We start from the raw sequence: 19645 nt of genomic DNA, 5'->3' as shown, positions 1-19645 counted from the left end.
TTTCGATATTTTATAAATAGTCACTTCTCCCCATAGATTTTTTTTTTTTTATTATTATTAAAAGAGGCATGAATAATGAGCAGTGGTTTCACGTTACAGCATGGGGACAATTTTACATTTGTTGGTTTCTTCCAAAAATGGCATTTGAATGCACGACCCGACTATTTTGATCGGCCCACTACTCTGTAACATACATAAAACCAACATTGACAAACCTTAAAACGTAAATGGAACCCTTGTTAAATAGTCTTGTTTTTGTTCGGATTATTTTGAAAGGAACACGACACTATAAATAGTTGTCACCGGAAGCGTCACGTCCTCTTCTAGTGATCCAACATGGCGGTGAGTACTGGCTCACATTATACCACTGTGTTTGAAACGATTCCGCTGATAAAATCCACTCTCATCGGGGCGGTAACGTCCTTCTAACACATTTCTGCCGCTCATACACATAGATGCCTTCCTTTAGGACCAATATAGTGTCTCATTTCTTGTGAAAACGTCACTGATGACTATAAAACTACCATATAGAGCAGTGTTAAGCCTAGCTAACATGATTTCCAGACAAGATGACAACTATACCTTATTTTAGTCTTTAACGCGACAGTGATATTACCGTATGAAATCGGCTCAATCTATTCCCTTGACTGTACTATTCGGAGTTGCCGTGTAATGTTTATAAAGCTGTATTTTGATTCCAGGACACGAATTAGCACCTGCAAAGCTAGCACAGGGAATATGTACTGACATGTCCCTTCACCGGCATGTGAGGGTCCCGTTGAATTTAAGGAACACATTTTTTTCGGCAACCCTCTGTCTATAGATTAATGCAAAAATGGTCAGAAAAGTTATTTTTTTAGTATTGGTGTAAGATGTTGCCTATATATTGTGCAGAATAGAAGTTTAACATTGACTTAATTACACAGATTGATTAACGTTCACGAAGGCTTGTTGTCATTTGTGCTTGGGTCAAAGAAGAAAACGTGATGAACGTTGTGCGTTCAATTCTCGAAACATAGAAGTTTTAGGTCCCAACATGTCTACAGCAGAGAAGGAATTTTGATTTGGTTTTGCCTTCCATCTTCATAAACATTTTCTTTGTTTTTAGGACCAGGGTGAGAAGAAGGAGAACCCCATGAGGGAGCTGCGTATCCGTAAACTCTGCTTGAACATCTGTGTGGGAGAGAGCGGAGACAGACTGACCAGAGCTGCCAAAGTGCTGGAGCAGCTAACTGGACAGACCCCTGTGTTCTCCAAGGGTAAGGTTCATAAAACCAGAAATGTACAATAACTTGACTAAAGAAATCTTATGTTGGATTATGCACGGCAACATATCCATAGACACAAAATTAGTTAAGTGCCTATTATGGCATTATGCGTTCATTGAAGGGAATTTGACTTTGAGTTGGTGGATAATTGAGCGATACCTACTGAGCTTCTGTTGGCCCTCTTATGGATTGCAGTTTACCTTTTTAAAACAATCGGATAATGGCGAAATTGCTTGATAATTGAGAAATCATTATGCTTTTAATTTCATTCTAAATAAGTTGTCTCTCACTTTTGTCTTGTAGCCCGCTACACTGTGCGATCCTTTGGTATCCGTAGAAATGAAAAGATTGCTGTCCACTGCACCGTCCGAGGGGCTAAAGCCGAAGAGATCCTGGAGAAGGGACTCAAGGTCTGGACAACATTTTTATTTTAACCCAAATAATTTCAATCTAATCAAAATGAATATATCTGTTATAAAATGTGTTGTAATATTGTTATGGTTATAGTCTTGCAGATTAATGGCCTGTTTTTCCTAAATGGAGCAGGTGTTGATTTATCCATTTTCCAGTGTACATTAATGTGTGTTGTTTTTAGGTGCGTGAGTATGAGTTGAGAAAAAACAACTTCTCGGACACCGGAAACTTTGGCTTTGGAATCCAGGAACACATCGATCTGGGAATCAAGTATGACCCCAGCATTGGCATCTACGGACTGGACTTCTACGTGGTGAGTGCCAGTTTCACAAATGTAAAATATAAATGATTGCCTGATGTTTTTACCCTTTTGAGCTGCCATATACAATAAGTATGAGTATATTTTTCTGAGCAGTGAAACACTGTTTTGATTTGTGTGAATATTCTCTTGGTGGTATGTGGTTGAATTGTGTAACTTGCACTTAGAAATTGTGTCTGTACTGTACCAACTGGTAAAATGAAGATAACTCTGTTGAACTGTATTGCCACTTGTCAGTGGCTGACCAACAATAGTAAGACATGTATTCAAAAAAGCCTTGTTAAGTGTCTCGGCTTCTCTCGTTTTTGCTCCTTTCTGTTGTATTGTACTGTTGACGTGAAATTTGAGTGCAATATGAATCAGTTGTATTACTGTAAATGGGTTTTCCAAAGCAAAGTTGTTTCCTATTTGCTGTCTAACTATACAGAAACATCATTGTTTAGCTCACCTTGGCACTGTCTTTATTTTTGAGATGGAATAACACAACAAGAGTTTATGATATAGTTTGACTCCTGGTTTGTCCTGCAGGTTTTGGGCCGTCCCGGTTTCAGCATTGCCGACAAGAAGCGGAAACGAGGCCGCATCGGCTTCAAGCACCGCATCCGCAAAGAGGAGGCCATGCGCTGGTTCCAGCAAAAAGTGAGTTCTTCAGACTGAAACTGACACTCAATCAGGATTAATCTACATATTTAGCCAAATTGTCTCTGAATTAATCCTGAATTTATTTGGGATTGCTTTAGTGGGTTTATGACTTGTAATGAGCATTTTCCTTATGATTTAAAATTGTGTACAGTACCGCTATGGTGACTGTATTTTTGATGTGCTGGGCAATATGGGAAAACATTTTCTTTCTTTTTTTTGATTGATGGCCCTTTTCCATTTCATTTTCCATCTTTATTGAAAATGTAGACAAGCATAAGAGGAGGGTGCCAGGATCGCTAAAGGCATGCGCACAACAGCCATCGGCAGAAACACATGTGATGTCCATGCACTAAATTATGCCTTAAGTTTTACTTATCAATGGTGAAAAAATTGTTGTTTAGATCCCATAACTTTGATCTTTATGAGAAGCAAAAGAGGAGGCATGTGAAGAGACAGATGTGCTTTGGCTCAGAACGAAATGAGCAGTGACTACTCAGCACCAGGCACTCTTAATGCCACAGGATTGGCCATAAATCTATAAAAAAAAATAAAATGCACTCGCGTTACCGAGAGACCACAGTTTAGATTGCAAACTACCAATCTTTAATTTTTTCACACAACCTTATTTGCTCTAAAAAAAACAACTATAAAAAGCAATGACTTTCAAATTAACTGCTTTGAAAAAGATGAATAATGTTCACTTGCTATACTTTGAGAATGGATTAGTGAAGGTATATTATTCTTAAAATAGTTGAACACTGCCTTGTTTAACATGACTTAATGTTGAAGGGGGGGGGGGGGGGGAATCCCTTTTTTAATTTTTTTTATTTCACTTTTCAAAACACCCAAATCGCTTCATAATCGTAGGTGGGATTAAAGTCCAATTTAAAGAGAGATTTGAACTGATCAGTAGTTTGAGAAATTTTTATGTGCGAAGCGAGTGTTCCAGAGCGTAGGGGCCTGGAAACAGAAGGCTCTGTCTCCCGTGGTCCACAACCTGGATGTGTAGATTTGTTGCAGCTCAGAGTTGGTGAGCGGCCTTTGTGCAGAGAGATTTGTAGGTGAGAAGACTCTTGTACTGGATCTGATATTTTATGGGAAGCCAGTGGAGGTGATGTGTTGCCAGGGCCTTGTGTGAGAGAAAATAAAATGATACAGATTTTGTTACATTTACCAATAACACAATTTTTCACTATTTAAAATATATTAAACTTTTTGTGGAAATTACTCAGTTGTTCCACAAGAGGTCTTGATTTTATTATTTTTTTAACCTTGAGATGGTTACTGTTAGATGAGGTTTTACTCACTGAATTGTTGTATTGAAATTTAACATTGTTTTTTGTTTGTTCTCTTCCAGTACGACGGTATCATCCTCCCCGGAAAGTAGAGATCCAACTTTTCATGTTTATAACAAACAATAAAAAACAAAAAATTACATTTGTTGTACATTTCCTAATTTTTGCAACATTTTGGCTATATTGGGAGTAGTTTTGCGAAACTGCTCCCAAAACAGGTGCTGTCAAAAAATGTGGTTCAGGTTGTTTAAAAATACAACGCTTGAATTTATGGATCAAAGTTAAAATATGAGCATTTGTAATAAGACAAAAACAACATTGAACTGTATTTGATCAAATTGCCTTTTATTTCCAAATTAAAGCCACCTGCACATTTTTACTAGTTCAATTTACAAATCCACATTTACCTGCTGTTTTATTCTCCACAACAAGATTTTCTCAATTGCATGCTTTGATCGCTTTTATGCCTCTTTTTAAAGTTCTAAAATTTGGTTTGGGAAAAATCCTATGCAACATTTGTCACTTCAGATTTTTCAGAATTTTGCTGCCATTTTAATTCATTTGATCATCATCTTTCACATTTTACCCTGCACGATTTCTCTCCATTGCACTTAAAAACATTCTACAGCTACCTTTTTTTTCTTTTTTTTTTGTTTCAAATACACAAAGATTGAACACTAACAAATACTGCATTTGTACGGCTTCTAATTTGAAAAACATTCAAGACCCTTGGATTTTCTATTGCAGCTTTTGTTGGGTGTAGATGGCTCATTTTGATAGTCACTTGGTAATTTACTCAATACTTACACTTTTTTTATACAAACTAGATTCACAGTCATAAGCTATATTTAAACCTGCTTCAGACACAGAAAACCACTGTTCCCATCTTTATTATTCACTATGGCCCTCAATCACAGCTCAGAATCCAATAAATGACATATGCGTCCTTTAACCATCTTATAAAAGTGTTTTCAAACTTAAGCCCTCTGAGAACACTTGGACCACACAATCTATGGCCCCTTTCACTACAAAATAGGTTTTATAGCATATTCAAATTTTACTTTTTATTTATACTTTGAAGCATAAACATATCTATTTTTATATGTTGTAGGCAACATGAATGGATTTTAGTCTCCATGGAAACACTACATTGACCAGAAGTTCAAATATTACCACAGAAATAATAAAATCTTTAAAAAAACAAAACAGTTATTGTGTAACATTTTTCTATTTCCTTTGTAAATAAACTTGTCAAAAAATCTAATGGTAGAAAATGTGACCGTGGAAACATTTGTTGCTCGGTAACCACAAATTTCTAGCATAAATTGGAAATGTAGGCTAGTACTATGAGCATGACTTCCCATGAGAAAGATGAGGTTAAGCACTGTCTCCCATGTTAACTCTAAGCTTTATACTTGGCTGGTATAAATAAATACTAAAGATTACATAATTAATTACATACCTCATAATTATTAGCATAATTATAACAAATACTGCATTGAAATGATTCTTTATTAACTTTACATCATATTCATGTTTTCTAAATGTTTAGATGACATTTCCATAAATATTTAAATAGGCTCAAAGAGGTACAAGTTTTAACAAATAGGCCTATATTTAATTTAATAGATTGGGCCATTGTACAATATTTTATAGGCACAGTCCCCAAGATTTAATTATTTAACATTAGAGTGCATAAACAATTTTTGTTTACTTTTTTGGCTTTATATATCATGATCATTAAATATCTAACCTGCTTTAAATAAATAATAAAATAGATGATTAAGTTAACATTAATATTCCAAATTCAAGTAATTTAACTAATGAAATTGCATAGATACTGACATAAGATCAAATTGATGGTGGCCTTGTTTTCCAGAGCCCATCTCTTGTATAGTCTATTTCCCTTGTCTCTTTCTCTCTATGCTGTGTTGATTATGGCTGGTGTCTGGCTGTTCTCTCTGCTCCGGTTTTTGGGTTCTTGCATCTCGTGTCCCGGGTTGTTGCGGTGTTGACGTCGAGGGGCATTTCGGGGGGTATTTCGAGGGGGCAGACTCAAGGTACAGCAGGACACGCCCACAGTGGCCTCAGGGAGGTCTTCACTCATGGACCAGCTATCAGTGCCCGGGTCGTACCTCTGCACTGCCGCTTTGTAACGCTTCTCTGCCTCATTCCAGCCTCCCAAAAGGTACAGCTTTTCAGACAGAGGGGAAAGGCCTAGGGCAAAGGGGAAATTACATGAAAAGTTAATATATACATCATTGAAATAGGTTGTGTTCATGTTCTAAACCAGTGGCACTCAAAATGTTCACACCAAGTCCACTTTAGTTCTGAAGAAATTACCCATGACCCAATTCTGCAAATACACAAAAGCGATTTTTTTTTTCTTTTCAGTCATGTCTCTGTCAGTCAGCCCCAGGGCAGCTGAGGCTAGTGCAACCACCAGCTATGAGGAATGCATGAATGAATACCAGTAGGTCTTTGAGAAGCTAATCATGCTTGTAAAGAAGACTTTAACCCAACCTATCTTTACTTTGCCTTCCACAACTCATCTTTTTTATAACAGACATCAAACCTATAAACTCACTCGACAATGTATTTGACAACTTTGCCTTTTGTTCAGCAAACATAACAAAATAAAAGTTCCTACTAATACATGTGTTACTACATATAATCCTACCTGCAGTGCTGACGCCCAGTGGCAGTGGGGCGGCCCTGCTCCAGGTGCCACTTTCGGGAGAGTAGACCTCCACAGACAGAACATCCACTCTCTCCCCTCCAGGACCCAGCTGGCTCCCTCCAACCACATACACCTTTCCTCCTAGTGTAGCGGAGCAGTGCCAGCCTCGTGGGGTCTCCATGGGGGCCCTCTCCACCCAAGTATCAGTGTCGACCTTGTAGCAGGCCACGGAGCGGGAATAGGCGCAGTTGATGTACCCTCCAGTCACCAAGATGTCTCCAGAGGGCAGGGTGGAGCTAGCGTGGCAGCAGCGGGGGACCTCCATGGGGGTCTTCATCTGCCAGGTGTTTGTTGAGGGCAGGTAGCTCTCAGTCGTAGCCAGAAGGCCCTCCACATTGCGGCCGCCGATGGCAAACAGGCGTCCTCCAGAGGCAGCCAGGGAGAAGTGCGTACGGCGCTGACGCATGCTGGCCAGGTGCAGCCAGGTGTTGAAGCGAGGGTCATATCTGAAACAGGGAGAAGACAGAACAGCAATCAAAGTGGTTAATGATGTTGAGAGTTCTACATAGTTAAAATACATTTGACAGTTCATTTAATAGGGCCATAAGGCATAAGGTACCATACAAAAAATGCAACACCCATAAATTATGTTTTGAAAGGTCAGCGTGCTGTTGTCCTCTAACTGTTAAAAGTGTAAAAAACAGTGAGTGTTGAACTCTGTGTGGTAATGGAAAAAACACCCATTTTCTCCATATATACTTTATGAGTGATTATTACTTTGAGTAATTAATGTGTTTGTGTTATGCCTTCTCTTCACTGCAGTACCCTTCAGTACCTGCTGAGGGTGCTGACTGCATGCTTGGCCTGGTTGCGAGCGTCATTCTGGTCCTCTCCTCCAGCCACATACAGAAACCCGTCCATCACCGCCACACATTGGTTAAAGCTCTTTGCCGGCAGCTGTGTCAGGTGTCTCCAGCTCGCTGTCCCATCACGAGGATCCCGCCACAGCACCTGGGCATGAGACAAAGGGTACAGGTGTGTCCTCTTACATGCATTAACTATTCGAAAGAATGGTTGAGAGGCGGTTTGCCCTGGTTTAAATGTTGTTAAATCATAAATTGTATCAGGTTTAAACCATTTTTAGTTCAGATAAATTTTGGCCTAATTCCAGTGTAACCTGGAAAGACAGATATTTTACGAGGTTGAACTTGGTGTTATTTGTGTCTGAATAGGGAATCTAAAATAAAAATGCTGATTTCCATTTGATGCCATGTACCCACTCATGTCTCAAGTGACACGCCAATCTAACCAATCACAGTGAAGTGCAAACTTCCAGAGGCAGCAGACGGTCCTGGTAAAGATGGTAAGTGTACAGGAATTTTGATCAAATAAAATTATAATATTGCCAATATTACCATATTCATAGTGAACATTAAAATACATGACTGACCTCTCTGCTGAGAGCGCGCTCAGTGAGAGAAGGGCGCCCACCAATGGTGAGCAGAGTGGGCTGGCTGCCACGGGCCTGGGTGCGGCGTGACTGCAGTGTGTTCTGTTGGTATGGCAGCAGGTGATAGTTCATAGCGTCGACCAGCAGGCGGTGACACTGTGGATCCAGCATCATCCTGGGTACAGGCTGGATCTGACTGACCAGCTCCGAGGCCGGGATGGTCTCAAAGCGCACGTGAGACAGAAGCTCCGCCGCATGGGGCTGACGAGAGGAGTCAAAGTCCAACCACTTCATCACCAGCTACAGACAGAGAGGAGACGAGGGTCTAAGGAACTGTGATCTAGTCCATGTAAAAGTGTAGTTTTTATTAAATATGCACATAAGACAATCTTTAATGGTCTTCAATCAGGGAAATGTAGCAATATTTGGAAATATTGCAACTCTAAGTATAGAAACAGTAGTAAACATGAAATAAGGATCAAACAGCACAACATAAGATTCCTGCTTGACTCCAAGTTAAATAGAAGATAGAAAGATAAAATGAAACTTTTTTCACAGAGATAAACCAGTTTTTGTAGTGCAATAAATAATTAAATTAACTGTAGTGAAATTTGGGTAAATTTAAGGTGAAAACTTAAACCATCTAACTAGAATATTCAAATATAATCTGAATTAAATGAACATACTAAATAGTCAAAGTTAATGCATTTGTTAAAGGTGTTACAAAACTTCAGCAGGAAGAGGAAGGTTGATGGTTTGAATCCCAATTCTGTTGCTGTGTCCTTGTCCTGCTAATGTGATAAATCAGAGAGGCTGTGGGTGTAAAACGGCAGTCACATCTCTGTCAGTCTGCCCCAGGGCTTCTGTGGCTTATACTATTCATAATCCCATTTGAAAAAGTAAATTTAATTGTTTGCAAAATATATTATCTCTTATAATCATTATAACTGCAGTGTATTTTTTTCGACCTTAACTACAAAAATTGCAACTGTGGTACATGGTGAACCAATAAGTCAGCCCTTTTTTAATTAATGAATCTATTCACAGTTCAAGACTAAGCCAAGCACTACTACTTTAGGAAGAACTGTAGTCATGTGTTAAATATAATCCTCAAAGTAATGCCCTCGTTTCTTCTGTGGCACTGATAAAAATACCTTTCAGCTGTGGGTCTATTCAGAGCAGCTAATGTAAATGTAAATATATCTATAAAAGAATGTCCCTCATTAACTCTTTAAACTTGACAGTGGATGTGAGCAGCTGGTCTGGGAGCTCTGTTTTTAGGCCTGGATGAATTTAGCCACAGCTTCAGGAATTCCCCAGACGTTGATTTGTTGGTCCCTGAATGCCATCTGTATCTGTTTACCAACCAGTGCGAGATTCAGGGTAAACTTGAAAGATCTTAAGTAAAGTGAAGGGGGATTATAATGTAATTTTAAAAGAGCAAATTAATTTTCTCCTTTTAAAATTTGGCCTGTTTATCTTGGTTATGTCTTAAGAAGTGATTTAATATGATTTATCAATGAATGTATTTACAGTTTTGTTTTAATGTAATTGAATGTAATCTAATGGATCTAAAATATACATATAATATTCTATAATATTGTTATTCCCATTTCCAACATGTTTTCAACATAGTTATTTAATATTGCATTTTTATTTTTCATATTGTGCAGCATGGATTTAGTTGTGATTTATCCTGGGTTTAGTCCTATTTTAATCTAGCCTTAGTCTCAATTTAATACAGATTTAGTCCTGGTTTACTCCCATTGGTACCTGGAGAGCCAAATCTTTAATGGGATTTAAAGGTTTGTGAATATAGGGTCTAACATATGGTTGCACAATATATTACAGTTCAATCAAAATCAATTTAATTTGGCGCTGTGAAATCACAGAATTTCCAATGTATCTGTAGTTTAGATCTCTGCAGTCATGTTCTGAAACTAAAGGATTTTTTGTATTAGTACTAGTGACAGTCTAAAAACATGTAGGGCCTATTGCTCTTTTACAGCTTTTACCTGAAATGCAGTAACCTCAGAGGGCAGCATCAGGTTATCGTCTTGAATAAATGCTGCAATCTGTTCCAGAGTGAGTTGAGTGAAGAGCGGCGTTTCGGAAAACTGCACAAAGTTTTCCAGCACAAATTTGCGTGCAGCATCACACACGGGTCTCAGTCCGTAGGCCGCAGCAATGTTCCAGATGTAAACGCAAGTCTGCACATTCAGCTCCGCCAACAGGAAGTCCATGCACATCTTCAACAACTGCGGAATCTGGAGCGTGGCCGCAGCGGAGACAGTGCAGCCAATGGTGTACAGGGACATGTGCACGCGACCCAAATAGGCAAAAGTGATCACATTGGCCAAACCTAGAAATTAAACAGACAGTTAACCACATAAATAAGATACCACTTTATTGATCTCATAATGGGAAATGTATTGGATAAAACATACAGCATATGTATGTGTGTGTGTGTGTGTATATATATATATATATATATATATATATATATATATATATATATATATATTTATTTATTTATTTATTTATTTATTTATTTATATTGTACTTAGTACTTGTATTTATTTATATTGTACTTAGAGCAATATTTTTCACTCATCAGATCTGGTTATACCTCGCTGAATTTAGGTTGGCAGACAATTATTATTTTTACCACTATTTTTCTTTTACAATCGACACAAGGCTAGCCTACTACCACTAATCTGACTAAAACAGATTTCTTCTTATGAACTCTGAAGCTCCCTGGAGTGCGATTAGCGATGTCTGTTTGTTACTCCCGGAGACGACTGGTATAGAAGCACTAGAAGTGGTTTTTCCTTTCACAGATTTACTATAAAAACATCTCATCTCCAAAATTCCTATTGACTGATATTGGCAATGAAATTGTGATAAATGGTCATGAATACATTTTGGGTCAAAGTTTTGCCAAATATGTTGTTTTCATGTGTCATAACCTTAAGTGTAATTTGCTAATTTGAAATAACATGAAATGTTATGATAATGTAGAATTTGTTTCATTACCACTGAAAACACTAATTCAGTCAAGTCACATCTCCACATATCTGACTATAAGTTTAAGGTCATACGGAACAAATCTAGCCAAAGCAACAATATCTTCATCTTCATGGAAACATGCATTTGGTGTATCCTCCACTAGAAATGCTACTTAGTGCACCTTTAAATGAATTATCTCTATAGAGTGTTGCTTGTCTTGATATAATATGAACATACCCAGAGGAGAGAGAGAGGGCAGCTCGAGTCTCTTCATGTTTGGATCTTTGGCAAGGATCTCCCTGAAGTACTGACTGATGGAGGAGATCACCAGTTTGTGAACGTCAAAGGCTTTGGTTTTACAGGCCAGCTCCAGATCAGTCAGGAACCTACATAGAGGAGAGAGGGGTAAATACAATGCAAAAATAAACATATGAATCCAATAGAACAGCGATACACAATTTGACTAAGGCCAAATCCTCCCCTACTGCCTACTGATCAGGATAAGGCAAGCATCTCCTTATCTGAGGACTTTTATAACATGTAGCTGAAAAATGTTTTATATTTATTGTCAGTGTAGTTCCTCCGGTATCCAGGTAGGGTCCTTGACAAAATAAATTGAAATCTGAAAACGGAGTTAATGTTTTTTCTTAAGTTAATATGTTTTGCCACTCTAGTAGCTTCTTCGGTTCTGACAGGGTTCTGGTAAGTCACTGCCTTATATCTGTGTGAAGGGAAAACCTAATTACACTGAAATTAACACACCCTAGTTGTTCTAGTTGTTCATTATTAGTTAAGTCCATTGAACTACTCTAAAATGTGAACCTGACCAATTAAGAGAATACAATTGGAGAACGAAGTAGGTATGGAAGAGCGGGCGTATGCTGGTGGTGGTGAAAACAGGAATTGATCACCAGTATGGCGTCTTAAAAACAAGTGATTAAAGATTACTCAAACATGCATGAATCACTCAAAATGCACCTTCGAGAAACATGGTTAAAAGCTCTGAAAAGTACATTTTCCACAATAGATCTGCTTTAAGTGTAGCCTCTTCTCTGTCTGAAGCTTTGTTACTCAAGTTTGACTTTATTCTGAGCTTTGTTTTAACACAATTTAACCATAAAAAACTGACTTAGGTGGAACTACAACAGGTGAGCTGATTTGTGCTCCTAAACAAGTCACTCACACATAACCATGACCATAGAAGCTCATATTGAGCACAGACTCCTGAAAATGTGTTGTTTTAATTTATTTATTTTTTCTTTCTTTCTTTGTGTGTTTTCTGACTATCTTAAGACTTTTTTGGCAATGTGTGTCACCATGGTAACTGATGAGCATTCCACCATATACACACATGTAGGGCCCCCCACAGCGTGATGTCACTACAAAGTATCATTTAGACTTCTTCTCACTCACTTCTCCTGTCTCATCTTGCTGAGCTCCTCCAGCAGAGCAGAGCCGTGCAGGGGTCGCGTGAGCTCGCTCCCCAGACCCAGGCCCTTCTCTCCGGGCTTGATCACGGGCGGAGGCAGGGGCAGGTTCAGGCTGTTCAACTGGGCAATATCAAGTGCTGCCATCTGCTCAATCTTCTTCACTCCACTCTCCACAACCACCACCCCATCCCCACGGCTCTCCACTTTCAGGGGAGCTACTGGTTCCAGGGAAGGAGCCGGAGACACATCCTCCAGTACTGGCTTCTTCTGACGAGAGGCCTTTTTCTTGGGTGCCATCTTGAATTGGCTTTAATAGAAGTTGTAGACAATGATGTAAGTGCTTAGCTTCTCTCACACGTTGATGTCTTCTTTCGTGTGGGTTTCTTCTTGAGTAAAAGGCAGATGGTGGTTTCTTCACAGCACAGCACACAGCACCTGTAAGGCAAAGACAATTGGTAAAGAATAGGGCATTGGGATATATTTTTGTAATTTAAAGGTGCACTGTGTAGATTCTCTGTTTGCTGGCAAAGCAATAACATCTACATGGAGAACAGATGTTTTGGACTCTCCACCTTAAAACTTACATCTTTCAGATTAAATATTACTTCTACGATACAAGACAATACTACAAGCATAGTATCATCTGTTTTTCTGCTTGTTTACTATGGGGAAAATATCTGACCATGTGGGGCCGCCATAGTCTCCATATTGGGAGACCCTGATGCCTAAAGATAAATTGTATTGACTTTGACAACATGGTTGATACAGCAATACTATGGTCATGACTTATCAAACAAATATAGGCAATAATCTTCTTGTCAAGTACCAAAGTACATACAACTTGAAGTCCATTAGAAAGCCAAACCCTGTTATCAGTTACAACAATAATACATTGTAAAAATTTGCTGGCGAAATTCCAACAGTATTTTACTGTTGTAAAGAACAATTTATGGTACTATACTATAAATTGCAATGCATTCTTGAAGAAAAAGGGGTGGGAGTGTTGAAAAACTGCATTACTGTGATTATACGGTATCAGCTGCAATGGGAAAATGAGCAATACCAAGTGTCAACCATAGTTTAACTGTACTACTGTAAATCACCCTGTGCATCCTGGGAAAGAGACTACTTTGAAAAAGTGAGAAATGTTTCAAAGCAGCCATCTCTGAAGCAGGACTTTATATCCAAAGCTTTATCATTCTATTTTTATACTTTGTGGAGACATTTTATTTCACACATGACAGCCTGACACCCTTTTAGACTGGAGATAGCAGTAAATATGTGGAATGTGGAATTTTGGAGTGTGTCTTTGAAGTTTCTGGGTCACTGGACCATGTGACCTGTGACTCTGCATTTCAGGATGTGGTTTCACCTGTCACAAGTGTCAATCAAATGCATTTAAAACTTTGGGCTAACCCTTAAAGTTACTCTAAAGTTTGATACATTATTAAACATTTATTAAAGACATTACTAAAGACATTATAAAAGCTGAAGAAAGACTTCATTCATAATGACCAAGTAGTTAATAATGGGTCAAGCTTAGTAACTACTAACCTAAATACCTAATAACCAAATCCCAACTTCTAACCCTAATCCCTTAAGGAATTACTTAAGTAATTACTGCTAAGTCTTAATCATTCTTACTGATTATTGATAAACTATTTGTTCACTATATTAATTCAACATTTTTTCATACTTTATTAAGGCTAATTAAGCTGTAGTTTTTGTACATTTTCCACATTAATGAGTTTGCAGCATAGGTTTGCTGATCAGTATTGCGCTGTTCACCACAGATCTGGGAAAACCTGATCAAAATGAAGACTTCAAGGCATGTTTTACTTAAATCTTTTCATTAATACTTTTAGTTGACAACAACGCTGCTGTCAGTGGTTGAACACAGTGCCTGGTCTTATTTTTCTTGACTGACAGCTGCAGTCTGCTCTGTCTTTGGCGTGAGGTATCTGATCTGTGCAGTGGTCAGGTAGTGTTAATGTCTCTGTCACACTATGATTTTAACACGCTGCGGCAGTAACATTTGTCCTGGTTTAGTCCTGGTTTGAGCCCAGTTTAGTCCTATTATAGACCTGTTCTATTTCTGAGTTTTCTCCAATTTCACACAATAGGCAAATCCTGCTGTTAGATAATCTTGACCAAGGTTTTATCTTAAAAACTGAAGAAAGCTAGCTAATTTCTATCCACTGCTCCCATTTACTCTCACAAACACACTCTCATTTATAAACCTGCATGTGTCAGCACTACAGGTAAGGTGGGTGAAATGAGGTGTTTTGCCCGTAAACACAACAAACAACAACATGCATTCACTGGGCTTATTGGACGAGTGCTTTATCAATTACTCTTGCCCCTTTATCATTATACATCTAAATAAAATCAAGATAAATGTAATAAATATATGTTTATGCTAGTATGTTCCATTAAACCCAATAAGAGGTAAGTTGGAATAAAAGTGTATGTAAACTTTTGAAACTAAAAGTTTACATACACAATATAAAAAGACACATGCTTTTTTTCTCACTGTCTGACATGAAATCAGACTAAACTTTTCCTGTTTTAGGTCAATTAGGATTACCAAAATTATTTCTATATGCTAAATACCAGAATAATGACAGAGAATTTTTTAGACAATTTTTCATTACTTTCTTCAAAGTCAGAAGTTTATATACATTTCATTAGTATTTGATACCATTGCCTTTAAACTGTATGACTTGGGTTAAATGTTTTGGATATACTTTTCCACAAGCTTTTCAGCCCATGTTGGTACAGTACTCGTTTCTCTGTGGACCATGACACACTCTTACCATCTTCAGCATCTTCACAAGGTCTTTTGCTTTTGTTCTTGGGTTGATATGCAAATTTCAGACCAAAGCACAGTCATCTCTGGGACACAGAACCCTTCTCCTTCCTGAGTGGTGTGATGGCTGGACATTCCCATGGTGTTTGTACTTGTGTATAATTATTTGAACAGATGAACGTGGCACCTTCAGGCATCCAGAAATTGCACCCAAAGATGGACCAGATTTGTGCAAGTCCACAATTCTCTTCCTGATATCTTGGCTGATTTCTTTTGACTTTTTTATGATATTACATAAAGAAGCAGTGTGTTTCAGGTGTGCCTTCAGATAGTCCAACGGAATATTAGGTTGTGTTTATTTTGGTGGTGACTTTTTTTTTTTTTTACCATTCAGTGTACATAGTAATCCTATTGTATGCAAACTTCTGACTTTGAAGCAAGTAATGAAAAAATATGTAAAAAAAAAAATCCTTCTCTCACTATTCTGGCATTTAGAAAAAGAAATAATTTTGGTAATCCTATTTGACCTAAAACAGGAAAGGTTTGTGTCTTTTTATATAGTGTATGTAAACTTCTGGTTTCAATTGCATATGGTAAGACTTTAACTATACAAGCAAACACATGAGCAAATAGTTTATTAAGAATGATTCAAGCTTAGTAACAACTTAAAATATCCTTTCCACAACGTCTAACCCTTTAATTAAGCAGTTACTAAGCCTATTAAATTAGGCAGTTATTTAATCACTGTATCAGCTTCACGGAGATGGAACAGAACTGTACACCGGTGTTTCATCTTTTCCAGTGGAGATTGCAACATCTCGAGTCGTCTAAAGCCGCTCTAACTATTCACTGCTCCTTCATATGACACCCGGGACAGCTGGCACCCCCCACCCTGCCTGTCCCTGTTCTGCCCATGTGGGGAGTCTGTAAACCATTGGCTGTCAATCTATTTAAAAAAAAGCCTCCCTCCTCTTAGCAGATCGGACAAGAGACAAGGGCACACTAAAAACAGTACATTTACTAGCTTCATGCTTATGTTTTCACAGTGGAATCAAAATGGTATAGAGTATTTAATTACATTTTTTGGTCCCCAAAACATTTACTTTTTAATTGCACCACAGCTGGTTTTACATGGCGTCCTATTTCTAGGTTGTTTTTTGTCTCCTCTGCATTGTTTGTTTCACTTTTACCAAAAAAACAACAACATGCAGAACAAATCAGCCTATGCAATTATGCAAATCTACAAATGTTACAAATCAATGATATAAAAGGTTTTAATAGGCTACTGCTACACCCTATCATATGATTTAGCTTTATACTAAAAAACTAAAAGAACTGACTAACTTATATTTATCACTCATTATTATCCATTACCAAAATGTTTATCAAAAACATGTCCCAATACAGGACTCATTTTATTTGAAATAAAAACATTTATTTGGATTCTTGTTTTCTTCTTCTTTGTGTCTTAATTATGTTATGGAAACCCATCACTACTATTGAATTAAATGGCACCTCGGTTGCACATGGCCATTTTGTTTACATACAGGCCTCAAGTCACCTTTAGTCCAGGTATGGAGTAGAGAGTGGACACTAAGCCAAGGACATCTTTTTTTAAGTATCAGATTAAACATTTTAACACATACGGCAGAAACCTCATACGTTGAATCTAATATCTGCATAATGACATTGAACGTTGAACTCAAATGACAACAAAATAAGAAATTGGTATATACTCCACTGATGAAACATTTACTACGCAATATCTAAGATCGACAAAAATTACATATTTTGCAACCAAAAGCCAACAAAATTCCCATTGCTAGTAAAAAATATAGACAGTTTGTTTAGTTTTCTCCTTGTGTTCATGTTAAAGCAAAACTATAAGGCTCTTAATTCATGCTTTAAGACTAGAAACAAAGACAACTGTAGATAAGCCAAACCAAAATGCTTTAGAACATAAATTAACAAATTGTGCCATATTTTCTTTCTATTTGCTGCACTGGGTAAATAATGATAAATGATAAATAATGATAAAACAAATAGCCAACTACAAAGGTCATCTGGAAAACCTGATAATGACCAAGTGTGAATGATGAAAATGCTAAATCCAATCAATCAAAAACTAGTGCCACAGATAGTCTCCAATTTCATGTCATTAATGGTTTCAAAAATGGTAAACAAACACTGAAATGTGATCTACTCTTGAGTTAAATGCCTTCAGTATCACATGAGAGGTTATTTATAGAGGTTGACCTACGAGTTAAACCTTCAGACCCCTGCTGCAGAAAAGACCAGTGACAACAACTGGTACAACACTTTGTTTCCATTTACACATTATAGATGATTATAGTCTATTAATTTGAATATATGCATTGTGTCTTGTATAGTATTAGGTTTGCTTGGTTATAAGTTAGAGCCAGTTAAGATTAGTGGGTTGATCGCATTCTCAGCTATATCAACATCGCATACTGTCTTTAGGCAAGAACTCACTTTGCCTTTAGTTTCTGAAAACCTTGTAAGCCTATGTTATGAATGATATTAAAATGTGTGGTTGTTGGTGATCTGAAAGGCTGCATGTCTACTAAGAATAGGGTGGGGCAATATATGACAAAGAATCAGCAATATTGAGTCATCTCATTTTCATTTCAATTTTAGTTTGTCTAATTAAAAACAAATAGAAATGACTTTCAACAATGATTTCCTGAACATTAACAAGACTTAATTCTGATCAGCATAACGTAACACAAAAAAGACCAAACTCTGCTCCAAACATGCTTTTACCGAAAGAGGATTGGCTGTAGATATTTCAGTTAAAGGCCCCAAGCATATCATGGACAATTTGAAATGACTGAATCTCAATCTCAATTAAAATGTGATTAATTGCACAGCTCTAGTAGTAAGGCAACTAAAACTTATTATCAGTGTGTGACCTTGAGACAATTGCCCAGTTCATTGCATTATAAAAGTTACTTCACATACATACAAATACACACAATACACAACAATAGCACTCAAGTAGACTTTCAATTGGATATAGATAAAATAAGATATAACTTACGTCCAGTGTCCAACTTTTCCTTCCTTCCTTGTCCTTCTTAGTTTTTTTTTTTAACTTATTCAAAGTAGTCTTCAAAGTTTCCCTATCTTAGTCCCTCGATCCTCTCAGTCCGGCGCTGTGCTGTGTGTGTGTGTATTGAGTGATACAACGGGTTGACGTTAATTTGGGTTTCAGACCAAAGCAGTGACGCATCACCCAACAATCCTTCAATCCAACTGCATGCTCCTCCTGCTTCCCACCTCCATTTCCAAATACAGGCACCCCCGCAGCGCCCTCCACCCCACTAAAAATACCCTTCTACAGGGCAGTTTGCATGACACCCTGCCCCTCCTCATTTTCCTCCAGTGGCCTCATGTTTTAGGCCTCAGATGTCAGAATAAATCATGTTTTGATTTGTCTCTAGTTACACTATTAACTCTCATATAGATATAATGTGAAATTATTTAAAACGTTCCTTTTAGATTCAAATTTGGTAGGTGTTCCTGAATTTCCAGTATTCATTATTATATACTTATTATCTATAACCTTTTCCCAAGCAAACTAAGTATTAGCTACACCCTGCATTTGGTGTAGATAGGTATGCTACATCAGGCTAGAGGATGGGTATCATGTGTTGATACCAGTGATACAGTTATATTAAGGCAAAACAGCTTCTTATGATTAATCATAAAATTACATTATTCTATTTTTCCTATTCTCCAAAACTGAAGCTTCAGATCTAGTTTGTAAAGGCTTTACAAAAATCTATCAATGGGACATTACACTTAGCCTGTCCCCAAACTGCCATCTTATTGGTCACCAATACAATATGCTCTTGGCTCGATATCAAATTCTCAGACCTTATAATATAGGTATTACCAGCATATTATAAGGTAAAATAAGGTACTCTTTATTGTACCCGTAGGGAAATTTTCTCTGCATCTTACTGCATTTGACCCATGAATAACTGGAGTTTATATTAAATGCACTATGGTTTAGGAGCTGCATGTTAACTGTAATCTGGTAGTAGGTCATTGCCTATAATTTTAAAGATAGAAGGGGTATAACTTTATTATAGTGGGATTACTAGGGTATACTTTAGAATTATGTGTCTAGTCAAGCAGGTGTTTCAGCTGTGCAGTGACGTCAACTCACGTTCATGACTACCTTTCACATTAAAAATATAACAAAAAAAAAAAAAAATCAATAAACAAAAAACATTAAAATTATCAAATTGCACTTTGTTTACGTTAAAAGTATTATAGCCTAATTATCTGCTTATTTATCTT

The 19645-nt window shown here is 37.5% G+C and overlaps 3 protein-coding genes across 3 annotated transcripts in view; 1 reads left to right on the top strand and 2 right to left on the bottom strand.

The window, feature by feature from the left end:
* LOC117378616 (c-Myc-binding protein) overlaps positions 1-15869 on the bottom strand; it is a 54772-nt gene extending 38903 nt beyond the window's left edge. Inside the window, exon 1 of the mRNA XM_055225203.1 lies at positions 15858-15869. The gene's annotated coding sequence lies outside the window, so the exon portion shown is untranslated. The remainder of the gene's footprint in view (positions 1-15857) is intronic.
* rpl11 (ribosomal protein L11) lies at positions 249-4121 on the top strand. Its single transcript, XM_033975390.2, has 6 exons — positions 249-342; positions 1109-1259; positions 1572-1678; positions 1864-1995; positions 2530-2640; positions 4001-4121. The coding sequence occupies exons 1-6, from the start codon at positions 337-339 to the stop codon at positions 4028-4030; spliced, it is 537 nt and encodes a 178-aa protein (XP_033831281.2). The 5' UTR covers positions 249-336; the 3' UTR covers positions 4031-4121.
* klhl43 (kelch-like family member 43) lies at positions 4992-18528 on the bottom strand. The gene is made up of 8 exons (XM_033975082.2): positions 18378-18528; positions 12491-12942; positions 11315-11463; positions 10084-10430; positions 8069-8368; positions 7454-7629; positions 6619-7124; positions 4992-6155 (listed from the first exon to the last, which is right to left on the bottom strand). The coding sequence occupies exons 2-8, from the start codon at positions 12802-12804 to the stop codon at positions 5860-5862; spliced, it is 2088 nt and encodes a 695-aa protein (XP_033830973.1). The 5' UTR covers positions 12805-12942; positions 18378-18528; the 3' UTR covers positions 4992-5859.
* Between the last annotated feature and the right edge of the window lie 1117 nt (positions 18529-19645).

The sequence above is a fragment of the Periophthalmus magnuspinnatus genome, chromosome 11 (genome assembly GCF_009829125.3).
Source record: "Periophthalmus magnuspinnatus isolate fPerMag1 chromosome 11, fPerMag1.2.pri, whole genome shotgun sequence".
Classification (NCBI taxonomy): Eukaryota; Metazoa; Chordata; class Actinopteri; order Gobiiformes; family Gobiidae; genus Periophthalmus; species Periophthalmus magnuspinnatus.
Note: the sequence above shows the minus strand (reverse complement) of the source record. Positions and strands in the feature narration are given on the sequence as shown.

Bases quoted from the DNA above. Each gene is read 5' to 3' on its own strand.
- klhl43 (XM_033975082.2), bottom strand. From the start codon at position 12,804: ATGGCACCCAAGAAAAAGGCCTCTCGTCAGAAGAAGCCAGTACTGGAG. The intron at 7,630-8,068 runs GTCAGTCATGTA...TCTCATGCCCAG, and splicing joins AGCGCGCTCTCAGCAGAGAG to GTGCTGTGGCGGGATCCTCG. The intron at 6,156-6,618 runs GTAGGATTATAT...CCTTTGCCCTAG, and splicing joins ACTGGGCGTCAGCACTGCAG to GCCTTTCCCCTCTGTCTGAA.
- rpl11 (XM_033975390.2), top strand. The intron at 1,260-1,571 runs GTAAGGTTCATA...TTTGTCTTGTAG, and splicing joins GACCCCTGTGTTCTCCAAGG to CCCGCTACACTGTGCGATCC. The intron at 1,679-1,863 runs GTCTGGACAACA...TGTTGTTTTTAG, and splicing joins TCCTGGAGAAGGGACTCAAG to GTGCGTGAGTATGAGTTGAG.